The 20,413-nt window shown below is 36.5% G+C and overlaps 1 protein-coding gene across 1 annotated transcript; it reads right to left on the bottom strand.

The window, feature by feature from the left end:
* Positions 1-1,013: 1,013 nt before the first annotated feature.
* wdr35 (WD repeat domain 35) lies at positions 1,014-20,086 on the bottom strand. Its single transcript, XM_016276739.1, has 29 exons — positions 19,844-20,086; positions 19,499-19,616; positions 19,283-19,354; positions 19,094-19,186; positions 18,606-18,734; positions 17,020-17,153; positions 16,681-16,846; positions 16,436-16,584; positions 15,274-15,399; positions 15,011-15,196; positions 14,851-14,883; positions 14,457-14,513; positions 14,290-14,350; positions 13,197-13,341; positions 11,913-11,982; positions 11,545-11,598; positions 11,354-11,463; positions 10,993-11,209; positions 10,422-10,502; positions 9,973-10,109; positions 8,250-8,453; positions 5,933-6,079; positions 5,518-5,650; positions 5,270-5,380; positions 4,148-4,312; positions 3,857-3,997; positions 3,431-3,587; positions 2,356-2,596; positions 1,014-1,312 (listed from the first exon to the last, which is right to left on the bottom strand). Exons 1-29 carry the CDS (start codon positions 19,865-19,867, stop codon positions 1,162-1,164), a joined length of 3,612 nt encoding a protein of 1,203 aa, XP_016132225.1. The 5' UTR covers positions 19,868-20,086; the 3' UTR covers positions 1,014-1,161.
* Positions 20,087-20,413: the final 327 nt, after the last annotated feature.

Raw genomic sequence — 20,413 nt, 5'->3', positions numbered from 1 at the left:
CTAAATCAAATAAAAAAACAACAACTGCCCGTGCAGATCGTGATTAAAATGCAGTGGTTGCCTCTAATTTCAAATGGCTAGATATTTTAGTTTGAAGCCAGTTTGTTTGTTATAAAGCAAATAGCCAATAAATAAATGTGCTTAAATATCAGTATCAGAATCAGCCAATTTGCTAGTTAAAAAAAGAAAGAAAGAAAGAAAAGAAAATCTGAATTCTAAATCAGCTATGATTGAGGCATCAGTAATTAAAATACTATGTAAAAGGCCTCAAATTTGAAGTACAATCTGGGATGTCTTTTTCTATCAATTCTTCAATAGGTAGATCTTGTCTTTCATAAAGGCCGAGGTCAGGGATCTTGGGCCTAAACAGTTTGGTGACCACTGCTTTAAAGTATGTATTTTTAAATATGTTGTTCACCCTAAAAAAGAAAACCGTAAAGAAAAAACTATTCTACTCTTGTCCAATAAAGAACAACGCCGTCACTTATGCTCAGCGAAAATACTATAAATGTATCAAGCATATGCAACATTCTGTCAGAAGCGTCAGTTCTGGAGCGCGACTGCAGAGAGCAGCATTGCGTGACATACGACAGATGCTTTCTCTAAAGTTTCACTGGACAGGTGCCTAAAATTAAATATGTAAATTCTCAATTTAAATCAGAACTGACAAAAGTGAACAGCAGCGTCTGAGAGATTTGAGACATTTTTTAAAGTCTTTTTGTGAATATAGGAACATTTATTTTAAAATAACAGAATACACTGAATCAATTTCTTTTTTTTTTTACTAAAAAACGTCACAAATACATACATACAGTTATTAGCCAGATTATTTATTCCTAATTTTGCGAAGAGTTAAACAATGTTTAACAAATTTTTATTTAAATGGTCAAATTGAGTGGAATGTGATGATTCACGTAAGAATGTCTTCACGACTGTTTTGTGCAGAATTTTGTTAAAGTAAAATAATGTAATTATATACATAAGTACATGAAAATGCCATATATATAAAAAATGTATATATATATGATCATTTGTTTAAACATCCAAATTACATATATTTTAAGCCTTCTACTCTTGTGGCAGAGTTTGTGTCCCACAGTACATCGAAAAGAATGACATTTGATGGAGCAAGAGCTGAGCTTGGGAAAGAGATGGAAAAATCTATCCCACTGAGGAGTGACAGAGAGGACAGAAGTTGTGTTGTGTGATCTCCTGCTCCACAGCACAGTGCTTACACACACTGCACATCCAGAACTGGTACTCCGATATCACTCTTCCTGTCACTATACAGGTGGGCAACTTGCCCTCCGGCCTGAGAAAGAAAGGAAATAATAAAAAGAGAGAAAAAAAAAGAAAGAATGCATCATCACACATGCTGTTTTACAAACATAATTTGGAGTTATTTCACTGACTCACATTTAAGTTTTGTGCTGATTACTAATTACCTTATTACTGGTGTAAATATTGTGGTATAATGGTAAATTATCTGGCCCTTAAAATAACTTAACTGTTATTAAAATAATATTACTCTGGAAAATTTTCCCTGTAAATGTGTGTAATGTGTATATGTCCTTTCTGGGGTCTGCAGAGAATGAATGATAATGGACATCTTCAATGAGGGAAAAAAAGATAAAATATTGCTAAAAATTTTGGGGTCAGTAAGATTTTTATTTTTTATTTTTTATTCAGCAATGATGCAGCAAGTGACAGTAAAGGCATTTATAATGTTACACAATTTTTTTTTAAATAAATGCTGTTCTTATGATCTTTCTACTCCTCAAGGAATCCTGAAAAACTAAAATATCACAGTTTGCACTTTGATAACATAATAAGAAATGTTACTTGGGCACCAAATCAGCATATTAGAATGATTTCTGAAGAATCATGTGACACTGAAGACTGGAGTAATGATTCTGAAAATCAGCTTTGCCATCCCAGGAATTTCACAATAATACTGTAATAAATGTAGCCTTGGTAAGCATAAGAAACTTCTTTCAAAAACCAAAAAATCTTACTGTCTCCAAACTTTTCAATGGTAGTGTATTCAATAATCTTCCCACTGTTTTACTACAGTTTACAGGAGGAACTGTGCTGATGTAATATTTTGAATGGTCTGGAAATTTCCAGTCGCCCGGCACCCTGCAGTGATATGGGCCTACGTCATGCATGCTAACCCTTACACCACTCATCTCACACTACTTTACACTTGCGTCACTGTGACCTCACAGCTCTGTCTACCAGCCGTAATGAAGGATCCACCTCAGTTATCGGTTAAACGGGGCCTGAGAATGTTTCCAGTGGTTGTTCACTCAGTGAGCTTGTAAAGTACATCTGGCTATTAGGTTCCTGACTTACCCATCAGTGAGACTGTCTCGCTGGCTTTGCCGGGTGTCTCGAGGGCTGTGTTTGGTGAAGATCTCCAGGGCCAGGTCTTCATAAAGCTGCCTCTGATCTGGAGTCAGTGTTTCCAGAGACTCCAGCTTAATAAAGGCACGTGAGCAAGTACCAAACGCACAGTTTGCAGATGAGCAGATGGCTAGCAGAGAGTAAATCTCCACAGCAGGGATAATATCCTCATAGTCACGGAGATGGAGAGCTGGAAATAGAGAATAAAGCAATTATTGCATTTCTTCACATTTGAAGAACAAGAGATTTTAATAAGAGACACCTTTGCTGCTCACTGAATGTTGATTTTCATACTGAACAATATAGTTGTGATGCCTAAATTCACTTGTAGCATTTTAAACAACTGCGAAATGTGTTTTTACGGTTTTATTTGAAATTACTAAGCCAAAATTATATAGATTTTTAATATTGGTCATTTATTGGTTATCTGTCATGACATGAAAATAATGTTCAATTTATTCATATATATTTTCAGAATTTTAATATCAGCGCATCCCTAACTTAAATAGCTTTTATTAGATCGTTTTAAGATTTTAGTATTTTAATATTAGTATGCAATGAAAACACGGCTAACTCAAAGACAGAAACATTAACCCACACACATACATGCATGCACACCTCTTGTCCAGGTGGTCCTGGATATGAAGTAATCTGTGGTTTAAACATCTTGTCTAGACCTTCATGTAAGCAAACCTTTTTTTGTGAGTGTGTATGTGTGGACTGAATGCTATAAAGACTTCACTTTGAGTTTGTTTTCTCAGTTCAGGTAAGCGATTTAACACTTTATGTTCACAGACAAGGCCAGACATAACATGCATGCATTCACACACACAGATTGTCACACAGAATCCTCTGAATAATTATTATATTATGGCGATAATTTTGGGTAAACCTCAACAGATTGCACCCGAAAAATACAGACAGGAAATAATTTAAAAATTCAAACCTCTTTGATTGACTAAATAATGTAGCAATATTCTAATAGTAAGTGTGCATATGCTATTGCATGGGTTTTAAGTGTTACCTGTCCTCATGGCTGCGTCCACCTTGCCTTCGTATAGCTGTCTCTGCGCAAGCAGGAAGAAATGATAGGCCTCTGCCCCACGCCAGGCGTCATCCAGGATACGGCTGTCTGAAGACGACTCATCTTCCTCTAACAACCCTGCTAATGCACTGGTAGCCTGAAATAAATCACACACACAAATTACCCACCACTAGGCTGTAAATGAGCCCTTCATCACAACTGATTTCCTGCCCCTCCGATGCTGTCGGACTCTGAGTCAGGCTGCAGCTGCAGACCACAGCACCGAGAGTTACCAACTACCACAGCTCTGTGCAAAGATCACAAATGATAATACGCCTGTATTTGGTTAGACCTGTACTAAATCTAAACTACATCCAGCACCTGGAAACAGGTAACAAGAGTTTAGAACATGTACTTTTAGAGTACCTCTGATTTCTTGCCCTTGATTTTGCTTTGCTGTGAACTTTTGATCTGGGTGTGGAAGTTCTCCACCAGCAGGGCAGCAAGCACATACAACTTCTTCACTCGCAGTGGTCGTGTTCTCTTTTTTGCCTCTTCTTCTGCGATCTGAGGTGAAATAAAAAATATTTTACAGTTACAAAATATCCTGACTTTAAACGTGAAGAGTGTACATTTTTGCAATTCCATCATCACTGGTTTCATAACTTGAGGGTCCCCACTGACAATGTTTTCTTACACAAGCTGATACTAACATACCTTAAACATGAGCTTGGCAGCATCCAGGAAGTGATGGGCTTTTCTGTAGAGCTCTACAGCCTCTAGAGTTTTGTTTTTCTCCAGCAGATGCGAGGCGTATTTGGACAGCAGAGGCCCAATTTCCTTCATACTGTGGTCTTTGGCAAGTTCAACAGCTTTGTTCCACTGAAATGTGCACACAATTAAAACCATCAAACATCTAAACATTCATCACAGACAGGTTTCATGAGCAGATGAGAGTGAAGACGTTACAGCTGCATCTGGATCTTTGAGTAGAACTGATGATGAGCACTGTGATCTCTCTGAACCTCTCATTTAAACTAATGACAGAAGCATCATTATCTCTAAATGGCCCCCAAAAAAAGCCAAAGAGAAGGCAATGAGTCAGAATGTACTCAGTGAAGAAAGGGAGAAAGAGGTCTTTTGAGAAATGCATATTAAATAGGGCTGTCAAAGTCTTTAACGCAGATAACGGATAATAATTATTTAATTCATTGTGTGATTTCTAAAGATTGATCAGAAATGTTGCAAAAGAAACAACACAAGTGTGTGTCTGTTGTTTTTCAGATCAGTACTTCTTAGAGAAAATACCTTCTTTATTGAATCATTTATTTAGAAATGATATCCAGAGAGGTTTAACAAATGTAAAACCTTATGCAGACTTTGTACAGTCTAATTAATTTATGAGACTAAAAAATATATATTAAATATCACCTGCAAGTAAAGGACAGCATCATTTGTACAAGCGTGGCTCTTAGATAAACCTCTTAGATGAAATATATGTATGAATTAATTCATAAAAATATCCAGAAAGTTAATATATTATTTAATATTACTTTATTATTTTGCGCTTAGGTGTGAGAAATATATATTCTGAGTTGTCTATCAAATGAGACAAGAAAAGAGTACTGTTGTTCTTTGTCTTTATCTTTGCTCTGTGTGATCCAGATGCTTTAACTACAATGAACAGATTAATCAGAATTACTTTTTTTAAATCAACTGACAGCCCTAATATACTGTAATATTAATATAATTCATACGATTAATATATTATTAACACGTTATACCTATAACATTCATAACATATCAAAACCATACAACAAGCTGAGTATAAACACTCACCTGGTTTAGATGCACACAGGCATCCACAGCTGCTTTGGGCTGGTTACATTTCAGAAATGCACTGACGGCCTGCTCACACATTCCCACGGTAACAAACATCTGACCAATGTCCTACATACACAATAAAGCACAGTTCAAGCCATTAAGACAACATGAACCAAACAGTACTGCTTGGTCGGTTTTGAAAGAATTGGAAAGAGGGAGAGAGAGAGAGAGAGAGAGAGAGAGAAAAAAGAGAAAGCACCCACTGGTAGCAGTTTATGGTTTTCTGGTAGAGAGTTTGCAAGTCTCTCCAGACCATCGTAGTCCTCCAGCATATAATAACATTCAGCCAGACGCTCCTGATTACGACCCTGAAGGTAATACTGCACTGCATTCAACCTGTGGAACACACACACTTCAAGTCTCTGTCAACACGCAAATAATACAATTTTTAAGTAAAAGAAAACAGTTAAATATTTGGACACACTTAAATTAATTTACTTATCTTAAAGACCTTTTGTTTTATTGGCTTATGCCTAAATAAGTGTATGACACTGAAACAGATTTTATACAACAGACATTCAGCTGTGTGGCTTTGGACACACACACACACACACACACACACAAATCATATACATATATTTATAAACACATATGCACACCCGCATTTAAACAGCCTACCATTTCTGTCTGTCTGCAAAATAGTCTCCAATGGCGTTGTAGGCCTGCTCCAGAAGAGCATCATCAGAGTCACCTGATCCGGTCTTCAACAACTGCAGAACCCTGAACCAATCACCGAGCTTTATACGCAAACCTATCGCCAAATCCCTAGAGACCAGGGGGAGAAAGATGAAAGATGAGCATTCAAAAAATATTGATTTCCGTTGCTTTTTCAATTTAGTTAATTAAAATGTTGGCCATAACTACATAAACAAAAATACAGATCCAAACCAACAGAGACACATATGGAAATTGATTTGAGTGTTTTTTTCAATCTAAAAATCATCCATCCATGTAGTTTATTTAATTTAGTACTCCATTAAATTAAAATATGGTAATTTCTTGTTGAATGCCAGAAGAAATATGAATGGCTTTGTTTGGTAAAAAGCCAAAAATTGTAAAAAAAAATAAATAAATAAAAAGTATATAATGTAGAATAAAGCAATAAGCCCCGTGAAGCCATGGTTTACAGTGAATTTATAACAGCTAAGCACGACACGAAGCGGAGTGCCTAAAACCCCCTTAGCTGTTATAAATTCAGTGTAAACCATGGCTTCACGGGGCTTATTGCTTTCATAAAACGGTTATTCCATATATGCAGCAAGGTTTCACAAAATAAAACAAAGCAAATCAAATGTAATGATATTAATAAAAACACTATTCTTCCGCCAAACAATGTAGTTCCTCAGAAATGGTTGTGGATGCAACAAAGTGGTTGCCGAGCAACACACAGACGTAAACAAAGGTGTAACAGCTTTGAACACGGCTCAACCAATCAGAATCAAGGACATTTGTAAAACAGTGTTAGAGACTTTTAGACAAAGTAGAGACTTTCACAAGCAAAGCAAGTAGTTGTAGTGAGGTGGACACTGTATGTGTTGCACGCTGGTGCATGTGAGTTTGAATCCTGCTCAGTACTATATTTTCAGTGTTATTATTTATATACTATTATATTTCTGAATATTTTAAATTAGTCTGTCATTTTTATTTTTGTTTTAGCAATGTCGTTATGTGCTTTTTTCATTTTTATTAGTTTTTTTATATATTTTATTATTTATCTTCAATTTATTTTTCAGTTTTAGCTTGAGTCAAACATAAAAACAATTGCGGAGCACGCCACGGAGGCAGCCATCAGCGTCGGCGCCATCATGTGAAGCTTGATGCATAAAATGAAGCTTTTAATTTTATACTTGTTTATTCTTTTTATTTTAGCTTCATTTAAATTCCTGAAACAGTAGTTTTAGTTAACAACAACACAATTTAATCAAATTAATTTAACAATAAAATTTTTTTTTTTTGTCCACAGAGATTTCACAGAGGATATGAAGCTCTTTGAGGTTTGTGTATGACAGCATGCATATGTGTCTGTGTGTACCTGCGGTCCATGTCCAGGTACATCCTCTCTGCCTCCTCAAACCTGCTGAAGTAAGCAGCTACCTCGGCTTGTTTCATGGCTTCACTTTGTAGATTGCTCAGTCTCTTCACAAATTCAATGCCCTGGTAGTCTCTACAGCGCACAAACGCCTGTTCAGCCATCTTCAAATCCAGCTTCTGCAGCGCTGCTTCTGCTAACAGACGCCTGGAAGTGCATGCACAGATACAACTGACTGAATTTTCAACCGTCAAATAAAACTGAAACTTCACACTAAATCTCATATTTGAGATTACATGACACCTAGTATATGATACATTAGTTCTGATGAAATTATTTGTTTGGAGTATTTGTATAATATTTGATCTTGGCAACGGCGTTCTGAATCCGCGCTGTCTGAGCTTGACGAGCGCGCCGGCTCGCTTCCCCCGTCTGCGCGTCCTGAAGCGCTTGATCAGCGCAGCAGCTCCCCCGACAACAATGTCCAGCAAAACATCCGAATAGTCGAAAACCAGTGAAATATCGGGTGGTGTGTACTTCCGAATGTCCAGCAATTCGTCTCTGGTGAAACTGATTGCAGGGATATAACTAAAGACAGGACAAGCTAACAAAAACATAAAAACAATTGCGGAGCACGCCACGGAGGCAGCCATCAGCGTCGGCGCCATCATGTGAAGCTTGATGCATAAAATGAAGCTTTTAATTTTATACTTGTTTATTCTTTTTATTTTAGCTTCATTTAAATTCCTGAAACAGTAGTTTTAGTTAACAACAACACAATTTAATCAAATTAATTTAACAATACAATTTTTTTAAGTGAAGTGTTTTTGTCCACAGAGATTTCACAGAGGATATGAAGCTCTTCTAGGTTTGTGTATGACAGCATGCATATATGTCTGTGTGTACCTGCGGTCCATGTCCAGGTACATCCTCTCTGCCTCCTCAAACCTGCTGAAGTAAGCAGCTACCTCGGCTTGTTTCATGGCTTCACTTTGTAGATTGCTCAGTCTCTTCACAAATTCAATGCCCTGGTAGTCTCTACAGCGCACAAACGCCTGTTCAGCCATCTTCAAATCCAGCTTCTGCAGCGCTGCTTCTGCCAACAGACGCCTGGAAGTGCATGCACAGATACAACTGACTGAATTTTCAACCATCAAATAAAACTGAAACTTCACACTAAATCTCATATTTGAGATTACATGACACCTAGTATATGATACATTAGTTCTGATGAAATTATTTGTTTGGAGTATTTGTATAATATTTGATCTTTACAACGAGCAAACAGCATCATAAATCTGGACATAAACAAAATGACACTGATAATCTTTCAGCTGCATATAGCTAAATCTGTTTGACTGATGACACCCTGGACAGTTTTAGGGAACTGAGCCACAAAAAGTGGCCAAGGATAGTGAAGTGACTGTGTCCGGGATCTTTTCATGCACTCATGGAAAGCTAAGAAAACCTTTGACCTCTGACATGTTGGCATGTTAAGGATGAGTAAAATCAAACAACAGAGCCTTTGAGCTCTCACGCTCGTATTAAAGCAAACACACACAGACTGAAAGAGAGAGCTGACACAGCTCTTGTTTTCTTTATACCATATTCCTGTAGGATTCCTTCTCCAGTTCCCGTCTGACAGTATTAACAGCAACTCACTTGATAATACACTAAAAGGTGAATCTCAATTTCCTGTTTCACCCCAAAATCAAAGAAAGAAAAAAGAAACCTACATTTAAAAATGCAGATTAAAGACAACATAGCAAGTACTGATATAAAATACCTAAATATAATTAATATGATTTAGCAAGATATAGTAATTTATAGATATTTTTCTAGATTATGGGGTTAAACGTGATCTGGATGTGGTCTTAACTGGTTTTGAGAGATTCACTTCTAAATTTTTCAACAAATGGTGAAACTGTAAAGAGTCCTGTCAATGTATGTTAGATCTCTGGGTTTACCTCCCTGCTTCTGTAGCAAGAGTCCAATCTGAAATTCCTCCTTGTGCTGTGAGAACTGACAGAGCCACTAAAAATCCAGTGGTTCGTTAAATCAATAGAGCCACTCCAAGACTGCCATGCTTTACGACTACAGGTAACATCGTTCTCTCTTTCATCTCTGTCTTAGATGAAGATTTATATTTTTTAAACGAACACAACCATAAATACTTGCACAGTAAAGGGCCTGTCAACATTACAGTTTATTTTATTCCAGTTTATCCAGGTTTCCCTTTCTTAAACGGTCAGACAGGTACTGAAGGACAAAGCTCTCCAGAAGCCAGAAGTGTGCTGTCTTATTGGTTTCATCTTGTCCTGCCAGTGCCAGGATCATCATTCAGATCATAAAACTGTAGCTCAGACTTCATTCAGACTATAAAACTGACCTCATACTTTCCACTTCCAGTGCACACATTGCCATGTTGCACACTCTTAAATCTCTAAAATGTATAACAAACACAGTCCTGCTAAACACATACACAAATACACAAACCCACACAGTATGTTTTAACACTGTTCTGTACTTCCTATGCTTTCATTCATGTATTCCTCTTTCCGTGTGCAGGTATGCTTGAATAAATAACCAAACCGCCCCATTTATTGTGTGGAATGAGTGTGTGTCTCACCAGAGACGCGGATGGGGATTGTCCTCAATAAACTGAGAAGCATCTTCAATTCCAACCTTCTCAATAAGTGCCCTGCTGTCCCTCAGCGAGCGGATCTCGAAGTTTATTAAATAATCTTTATTGGGAACCTCTGGATCCTGAAAGATTATTATAATATATATATATATATATATATATATATATATATATTCAGGGTTCACAAAACTTGACAAATTAAGATAACATTTAAAATAATAATAATAATAATAATTTTATAGAAATTATAACAATTTAGCAGAGCACAGCTAATATATAGGCTTTTTTTTTAGGAATTTGTTCATTTCCATTATACTATTATGTTAATTTTTCAGCCCTGGAAATCTCAATTTTAAAATTCACTGAGATTCACAAGTTAAAAATAAATTCATATTCAACTACGAATTGATTCAATCCAATATATTCCAACCAACCCTCATAATCTCATCCAAAAGAACAGATTTGATCTCCAGATCCTCAAAGTGGCAGATGAAGCCAGACGTTTGAATTGGTTCCTGTGTTCAAAACACAACAAAAATAAAAGCTTGTCAGGAGAATACTCACACTAATACTGCTGCAAATTAAAACAACTGAAGTTTTTTTTTTTTAAAGTTCAAACTGATTAATTATGAATGTACATATATATATATATATATCATTTGTGTGAATATTGCTTATAAATAATAATGTGTGAACTGGACCTGTAAACTACCTGCTGTCTTTCTGTGCATGAAGAAAAAAGCTCTGCTGAATCTCTACAGTGGGTGGTCTGATCTACAGGCCATGTGCTCTGTGATTTACTGAAGCTGGCATGTGTGTGTGCATGTGTGTTTGTTTGAAAACGGCAGCACTTCCTGAACCCTGTATACTTAAGAGGGGATTAGCTCTGACAAAACTGTCATCCTTTCTTTCCATTTATGTGCTTTTTCAGTAATTTTCTCATGCCACAACACTCAACATATATGTGCATATGAATACATACGTAACTCTTTCTCTATGCCTCACCTCAGGGTCCAGGTTTCTAAAGACATACATTCTGGTTTTCTCCATCATGGAGAACAGATCTGGGTTGTCATTAGCCCATTTCATATCCCAGACATCCTTGCGCTCAAATTTAGATGGGTCTCCAGCTGTGGAACCGCCCTCTGCATCCCCTGACGAAGCCCGTGTCTCTACGTCCAAAAACGTCAACACGCCCGTAATGTCTATAATAGCCAGTCGGCTAGAAAAATACAATTATTTTAAAACAATCTCTCACTATACAAGCAGGAAAAATTTGTGATTAGTCTAACACTGATAGTGCCAAAATGGCATAAAATTACAATTGGACAAGAACAGAGAGAAAAAAAGGAGAGAGAATTCAGACCTGGAGTTACAATTGAGGGACAGCTGATACGGTCTGGAGGTAAGGGAATATTTCTGCAGGAGGGTGATGTTGGGCAGGCTGTATCTCTGTAGGATACCAGACTCACGGCCCTGCGGACATCACAACCACATATCAATAACGCAGAAACTTTGAGATGAAAAAGCATGTGTCCTTGTGTAAATCAGACGTACCACTATAAGCATTCTGTCTGATGCTGTAATGCAGCAGATCTGATCTCTGGTGGCCTAAAGAAAAGAAAAAAGAAAAAAGAAAAACATCTCACTGTCATGACCCTTTTCTCAGGGCTGTCATATGAAAAAGTGGACTGCAGCCTCCATACTTCTTGTAAACACAAGTTTAGATGACATTTGGATAACTCAGAAGCGTCTTATGTGACCGATGTCACATAAAGATGTGTGGATCAAGGAAAACATAGCACAAATATAAAATAATTCATAAACAGACTATCTGAGCCGTGTTCTATGACAGCTTTTCCCACTAATCCTCTCACGAGAGGCTGAGAGAGCCACAGGTAAGTGTCTGTGCTGAGTGTACTCACTGTGAAGGCTTTGGCAAAGTTCAGTGTCCCATCTGATGTTCCGCTTGGACTGTCATCGATGTGATAAACCCTAGAGAAAAGAGTCAGCAAGACGAGACTGAAAAGAGATAGTGTGCAGGTAAAGTGAGCAAGAATAAGCAAGAGAGGCAATGTATTTCTATCATGTGGAAGGCAAACAGAACACTGGGTCCGTTCCAGTGTGTGGGTCGCAGGATTTCATCACACAGCCATGAACCAAACTTTTCCAAAGTGCTGCCGTCAGCGAGCACACCCTCACACTATCCCGATAGACAGACCGGCAGACAGGCCTGCCCACAGACTGTACGCCTCAATAAGGAACATCACTTCATCTGATGAAAGCTTACATATTACACAGAGCTGCTTCTTTCATTTAGCCACTGAGTCTGAGACATGGGACAAAGCATGCACAATAAATTCAAATGCAGTTAGTTTTTGAAGAAGCTATATTTCCACTCTGAAATAAATCTTAATGTTAATTAATATGTTCTTAAAACAAAAGTACCATTTAATTCATTTTTTTCATTTTATTAAAATTATGACATGATCACTATGTCCGTGTCACTATGATTACTGCATTTAATACTTGTGTATTTGTTAAATTTTAGAAAAATATGAAAGAAATTAATACATTCATTGAGCAAGCATTTATACAAAAGTGAAAAAACATGTATAATTATATGTTTTTATAGAGCCATTATATGTTTATAGCTAAATTTACATCTATTCACCAAAAATTCCTGGAAAAAATGAATCAGTCTCCACAAAAATACTGTATTAAGCAGCACAAGAAACATTTCTTATTATTATCAATGTTAAAAACAATCTAACATTGATAATAATAAGAAATGTTCCTTGAGCACCAATTCCGCACACAAGAATGATTTCTGAAGAATCATATGAGTCAAGACTAGAGTAATGGTGCAGAACACTCACAGGAATAAAAAAAGATATATTTAAATATAAAAGAGTTGTTATAAATTGCAATAATACATCACAATATTACTGTTTTACTGTATTTCTGATCAAATAAATCCAGCCTTTGTGAGCACAAGAGATTCAAATGCATGAAAAATATTACCGACACCAAACTTTTAAATGGTAAATGATGGTAAAAAAGCTCTCGGATTTCATCAAAAATATCTTAACTTAAGGTCTTACAGGTTTGGAGTAATTAATGACAGAATTTTTATTTTTGGGTGAACTATCCCTTTAAATCCATCTTTAAGCACTGGTGACCCACTACTGGTGACTTTTGACCCTCACCTCTCTCGACCTTCCTTTCTTGTCTTGGCGACCTGGTTGATTTCAAGAGCAGTGAGTTTCTTGGCCACACGATACTGCCAAACATAAAACGCTTCCTTAGATGCAGCAATCACGTGAGTCTTCGTCATAGTGACAAACAGGGGCTCTGTGGCAGAAAACAGAGAGCAAAAAAATAGTGAATGAACAACTAGAATGTCTTAATTTCACTTTGTGGAAAGTGAAGGATGAGAAATTCCTTTAACCAGTTACATCCTTATTTTAAAAAATCAGGTGAGATTAGCTTATCTATACATCAAAGCTACACTCTAAAAAATGCTGGGTTGTTTCAACCCAATGTTGGGTCAAATATGGACTAACCCAACTGTTGGGTTAAAAAGCTAATTTAAAAATTTAACCAAAATTTAACCCAGCATTTTTTAGAATGTATCTGTTGAAGGTTTGTGCGATTTCAAAGGCTGTTGAAAATCACACAAACCTTTATTCAGAGCAGGATTCAAGGACAGATTTCACCTAAAAATATGTTTTTCTATGAGTAACTACAGATTCTCTTGTGTGTTGCTGTTCCGGCTCTGAAATCTGTCCAGAGAGATCAGGCTGAATGTCTGGAACAGATCTGCTCTCCCAACCAGGGGAGGAATTTAGCGGGATGCCTATGGGAGTGACAGGACAGGAGCTGGGATTCCCACCGCAGCTTTCACACTGTGTATGTTGGTGTTACATCATTACAAAAACAAGCAGTCTGCTTGCTTATCATCAAAGAAACTGTTCTAAATTACATATATGTCAAATAAGCCTGAAGCCTAGGGCTAATAAGACCATTCGTGCCTTATTTAAACCAAAAATGACAAAATGAGAAATAATCAAAAAAATGTTACTAATACACATCTCTCTGGAATGCTTGATTCTATAACAGACTGTTGTCCCAGGAAACATTAGCTCAAATAATAAAATAATTTCAACAAAAATGTGCATTTATTTATTTATTTGCTTCTGGGTATTCATAACCCTTGCTTACGAGTTTATTTTGCAATAATGACCTGCTGAATCTGCATGATCCCTTACATATCGAGACAGTGAAAAATGTTTTACCCACCGATGTCAATATATTTAGAATCCTGTGGGGTTCCAATGGAGTTACACAACACCAGAGCATACTGTGGACAAAGGACAGACAGGCATCTCTTTACTGCATGGATACACTTCACAAAACAGCATTACGGAAATATCTGAGAGGCTTTTTTTTGCTGATGTTCATAATACCTTTCTCCTCTTAGACCGATCCTTTGAGGTGTTTTGATTGGACAGCTCATTAAATGCCTGTGGTAAAGCGGTTGCATCTGGTGCTTAAGAACAGCTTTCTCAGTTTTAACATAATTAAATTCTACATTACATTGTCTTTCCACTGTCCTCTGTCCTACTGAACGTAGACCTGGTTCAGAGTTGCTATTAGTTGTTTAGTTCTTACTTTGTAAAATGTCATGATACAGTCACATCTGTATGTTTGATCAGGTTTCTCATGGTCAATGAAAACAGCTACAGTCATGTATTATTGTTAAATCTCTCCTGTCTGTAACTTTCTGGTGTCTGTGACCAAAGTGCATATGGAAATATTTCATAGCTTTTTACTACATTGGGATATAAGAGGTGTCTTTACCATAGCTGATCCAGCCTCAGTGTCAGTGTCCTCCTGGGGGAAAAAACATAGAATTTGATCAAATCACAGATATGACTTTTGATTTGATTTAAAACAATATTATAACTTACAATATCCCTCTTCATCAGAAAAAAAGCTGAACAGATCCCTGGTTTAGTACCTGTGGATGTGTGTCGTCTGCTTTGGTGGCCAAAATGCAAAAATCTCCACAGGTGGTGATGGACATGAGACTCTTGACATATTTTACAAACTTCTCATTATTCTTAGTGTCCCAGAACACCACACTGTACTCCAGCCTATCAGGCCGTGTGTATGCATACACCACTGTGTTACTGCAGTAACCCCACTACAGAGACAGAGTAAGATGTTATCTCAGAGAGGGAAAAAAAAATATTTTATAGCCATTATTTACAGCTAAATTACCTTGTAATCTGGCCGAATGTTAGCAAAATAAATGTAAGAGTCTACAGCTAGGCCAATTCGGAGTCCTCCACCTTCCCATGATACAGCAGTCATCTGCTTGCCCGGAACCTTCAGAGTCCGCAAGTGCTAAGACACGTGATGACATCAGACGTAAGTGCATCAACAGTACGTTTACATGGACATCAGTAATCTAATTATTTACCTTATTTTAATAAGACAATATTACGATTAAGGTGTTTACATGAGTTGCTTTCATGTTCCCATTTTACATGTTATAGTACATAGTTCGATTAACGGCACACGTCATTACGTCACCACACGACGCCATCCGACGTCCCCTCCAGAATTTCACATATAAACATATAGTTTGTCTTCGTTATGATGCCATATACAGTTTTGGGTGTTTCATTTTTAATTTACTGAAAGCTTCAAGTGCAGTTAATTATTTGTCATGCTATACGTGCAAACAGATGACGGCGGTGTTGAAGCCATGCTCTTTTGTTTGCCGTCAAACGGTTGACCACTGATGTGTGTGTATCCTCCTGTCGCAAAATGTGGCAAAAAGTCCTACATGACGGTAATAATGTGATTAAGGTGTGTACATGTCTATACTGCACTTCAATAATGCGACTAAAATAGGAATACTCCACATGTCTTAATTCGATTTGTGTTTACTTCGAATATGACTTTAGCCGGATTAAGGCAATCTCTGTTTACATGGTGGATTCTTAATGAGAGTATTGTCTTAATCGTGTTAAAATCGGAATATTGATGTCCATGTAAACGTACTCAGCAAAAATATTGTGGAAATTGTTTTAACATTGCTAATAATAAAAAAATTTCTTGAGCAACAAATCAGCATATTAAAATGTTTTCTGAAGGATCATGTGACACTGAAGACTGGAGCAACGGCTTCCGAAAATTCAGCTTTGCCACGACAGGAATACATTTCATTGTAAAATAAATTAAAATAGAAAACAGGTTATTCATATTTTTAATAATCTTTCAAAATATTGCTGTTTTTACTGTACTTTTAAGAGACTTTTTCAAAAATATTACAAAAGTCTTACCGACCCCAAACTTGCGAAACAATTGTGTATGACAAGATATATTATCTTTGTAGAACCTGAAATGTGTCTGTATGAAGCATGTGTGTACTCACCTCTCCAAACGGTGTGTAGAATTGAACAACATTTACGTCTTTCTCTGCTCCGCTGTTTCTGAGTGATCCTGCTATAGCTAGAACACTGCCACAGTGATTCCATTGGATACTGGCCACATGCCACATACCCGTCTCGATGATCACAGGACCTGCACACATACGCACACACAATCTTACTCAGATCTGTACTAGAATGTATGTCACTTAGCATGCACAAAGAGAGATAAAGAAATGGATAAACTCACTGTCATCACTCTCGTGCCTCATCACTTGGCAGTGCCCGTTAGTGAAGCAAACAGCTAGGCAGGGGCAGTCTGGTTCCAGATATCCCTCTGTTCCAGGGTACCAGTGAATACCTGATATACTGAGGGAACCTGCTGCATTCGCCAAACCACTCATGGTCATCTTCATCTGGGCATAAACACACACAATAAGAGCAAATTTGTGTTTTTAATAGCAGTACTACTCAAACTGACTGGATTAAAGTGAAAAACATCCTCAGGACCCCAGAGGAAAACTAGTAGAAGTAGCTGACTAAAGACACAATGATGAACAGAGAGTGTTTCCAGCATCTCAGCACTCACAATGAAGTTTCCCTGGTTGTCGTAGATGTGGATCTCTCCATTGGCCATCCCAAACAGCAGGATCTTACTGTCTGGAGACCAGGCCACATGTGCCAGCTGGGTCCCCTTAAGTTCTTTACCCCAGATCCTGTTCCCTGCAAGATCACAAAACAAAGCAAACACACACATTTATATTCACACAAACCAAATGTACAAGCATGAAAAGTCAAAACTATATAATAAAACAACAAACACCTATATCTTGATGGATTTGTTGCTTTTTAATAAATAATAAAATAATTTAATATTATAATAAAATACTTTAAAAATGTTTTTATTTAAAACACACCAGGTGAATAGGGTAAAAAAATGAATTGATATCACCACACTTCACCGGGTCTATGACGAAAAAGGGTTTAAGCATAAAAACAATAGGTGTAATACTGCTTTAAATTGTTGTTGTTTTCCCACCAAACAATTACATTTTTTCTGTTTAATTTAATTGCAATTTTTGTTTTTCTGAGAAAAGACCCACTAAAATGTCATTCAGTGTAACAATCTTGTCAGGCATATTTACAACAAAAATCAATTTATGACATATTAAAAGACTAATTACTTTCACCCCAAATACTAATTAGTTGTAATTTTACATTTTTTTAATTTGCCACTATCCTAGGTTTTGCCCATTTGTCAGTAAGAATTTTTTACTCATTTAAAACAAAATAAAATTTAATATGCTCCCTTATTCTTTTATATATTTTAGTATCTACACGTCAGAATAAGCATGTTGTTTGAATTTTTACATAAATATTGTAATATTTAAAATTATTGTAACATAATTTTAACCAGATTTTGACATTTTATCCTCCAAAAACTTATTTGAAACCTTAAAAGTAGTCACTTTACTTACATTTCATGTGCTTTCTATGGACATAAAACCACTTTTGTAAATATCTTTTGATGCTGACATTTTAACGTCTTTGACCCTTGTATATGCAAATGATAAATTGTCTATTTACATTTCCAGAACAGAAATCTTAACATTGGACAAGCCAGGTTTAAAATTCTTGTTTGATATTGTTGACATGTTAGAGTTTAAAAAAAAAAAAATTTTACAGAGGGGATTTTGTATATCTCTTTTTATCATTCCTTAATTTAAAAAAATACTGTCAACCGCCAGAAAAATAATTCAGGAATAAATGTATTTAAGAATAAAATGTTGCATAAAAAAATTATATATGAACAAACCGCTCTTTAAAAAACTTCAGAATATAATCTAGTGTATGTGAGTGCTACTGAAGTGGAGATTTCTGGCTCAGTGCAGGAGAAAAAAACTAATTTTGAGACAATGGCCTTTAAAGATATGTAGTGTAATTTAAATCTACAGACACAAATAAATAAAGTGCATGTAAATCTGATTTAACTAAAAACTCTTTTATTGTGCTAAGTGTATTTTGGATGTTTTCTTTCCACTAGTCTTAAACAACGTTATGAAACCCAAAATCACAAATGTGCCCAGTGTATTAAAAAAAGGGTTTGCCTGTAGTGCTTTGACTTAAAAATAAGAAAATAAATAATAATTATAATAAAATCAGTCCTGTGCTCACCATCCACCGAGCCCACAATCACAGCACCGTCCTCGTACACAATACAGATCTTCAGACCATCAGCATTCCAGCTCATGCTCCTCACCACAGACTTATTCCTGTTATTAATCATTTCTTCATACCATGAACCTGTTTGACAACACACAAAATCACAAAAAAAGTGTCACACACGGTTGCACATGCACACATAAAAACAGAGCATAATCAGTGTATTTTCTATATGGTTTGTTAAGGGACTGTGTACCTTTGTAAAGCATCCAGACAATGCACCGTCCTCGTACACAATACAGATCTTCAGACCATCAGCATTCCAGCTCATGCTCCTCACCACAGACTTATTCCTGTTATTAATCATTTCTTCATACCATGAACCTGTTTGACAACACACAAAATCACAAAAAAAAGTGTCACACACGGTTGCACATGCACACATAAAAACAGAGCATAATCAGTGTATTTTCTATATGGTTTGTTAAGGGACTGTGTACCTTTGTAAAGCATCCAGACAATAATGAGCCCATTCTGGTCACTGGTGGTCAGTTTCTGGTATTGTTCATTCCAAGTCACAACCTGCACTGCACCTGCATAGCAAAATTAAAACTCAAGAGTCAGAACACACAAACACTAAAACAAAACGCATAGACACTGAGCTGACACATCTCCTCTATCGTTCTTACCACTGTGTCCTTCCAGTGTCTGATTCATAGAGAGGTTGCTGGGCGCTGCCAAGCCTTTCAGTTTGGCATCATCTAAGATAAATAAATGTACTCAACTATTGGTTGATTAATGGATTTCGTTCAAAGTCCTATGTTGAATATATAGAAGTAAACCATTCACATTGGTGTTCATATTTTGTCTGTCCATATAGAAATACTGGCAGTTCAGGTTCCCACCTGTATAAGTCTCAAGTTTGAGAACTTTTAAAAGCCCATCCTCTCCTCCACAGGCGATGAAACCTTGGTCTTTATTCCAAGACACACACTTTAAAACGGTATTGTTTGGAATCGCAATCTGAAGACACACAACAAAGCCAACGTCCCTGATAAACAAGTTGTATACGCAGAAACAGCTGTCATTATCATTAAAACGACTTTTTAAGAAAAGCTATTGAAAATTACTATCAGCAAACCTGATAAACAAAACCGCGTTCAATCAGAGACAAATATTCATATAAGTTAGCAGCAATATTGTTATAATGCTAGCAGTAATACAGTTATAACGCAATGTTTCACAATTACCTTCTTACTGAGATAAATAAACATCTTTGCTTTAGCTTAGCTTGCTAGCCTGCCTCAGCGTTATGAACCAATTTTCTCTCGGTTTTTAGGGGGGGTGCTAAAAGTTTTTTAGTCCCGATGACTTTTTTGGATTTCAGCGTTGTCTTCTTTTAAATGAAATGTTTAATAAATCCGTTCTTCAAGGCACTTGAATTTTCGGTGTACGTCCCATACATGTACGCTGCTGTAAAACGGTTTGCTTGGTTTCTAGGTAACCAAAACCCGGAAATGATGTTTTATTAAGGCATTCATGGTATTTGTAGTTCTAATTATCTACTCATCACTTTATAGGACACATTTTTTTAACGGAATCCTTGCAATAATATTATTTCAAATGAATTCCTAATTAATTATAAAATAATCTGAATGATTTTTTTAGGCATAATTATGATTATGGGTAACTGACATAAAATAGATTATGGAAAGTTGCCATTTCCTGCACAATGGCATGTTAAACTCCATCTCAAAGTAATTTAAACAGCATTTTGGTATTTATTCAATAGTATTCATTAGCTAGTTACAGAGAGCAGG

Source organism: Sinocyclocheilus grahami, unplaced genomic scaffold (genome assembly GCF_001515645.1).
Source record: "Sinocyclocheilus grahami isolate Dianchi unplaced genomic scaffold, SAMN03320097.WGS_v1.1 scaffold106.1, whole genome shotgun sequence".
In the NCBI taxonomy this organism is placed as follows: domain Eukaryota; kingdom Metazoa; phylum Chordata; class Actinopteri; order Cypriniformes; family Cyprinidae; genus Sinocyclocheilus; species Sinocyclocheilus grahami.
Note: the sequence above shows the minus strand (reverse complement) of the source record. Positions and strands in the feature narration are given on the sequence as shown.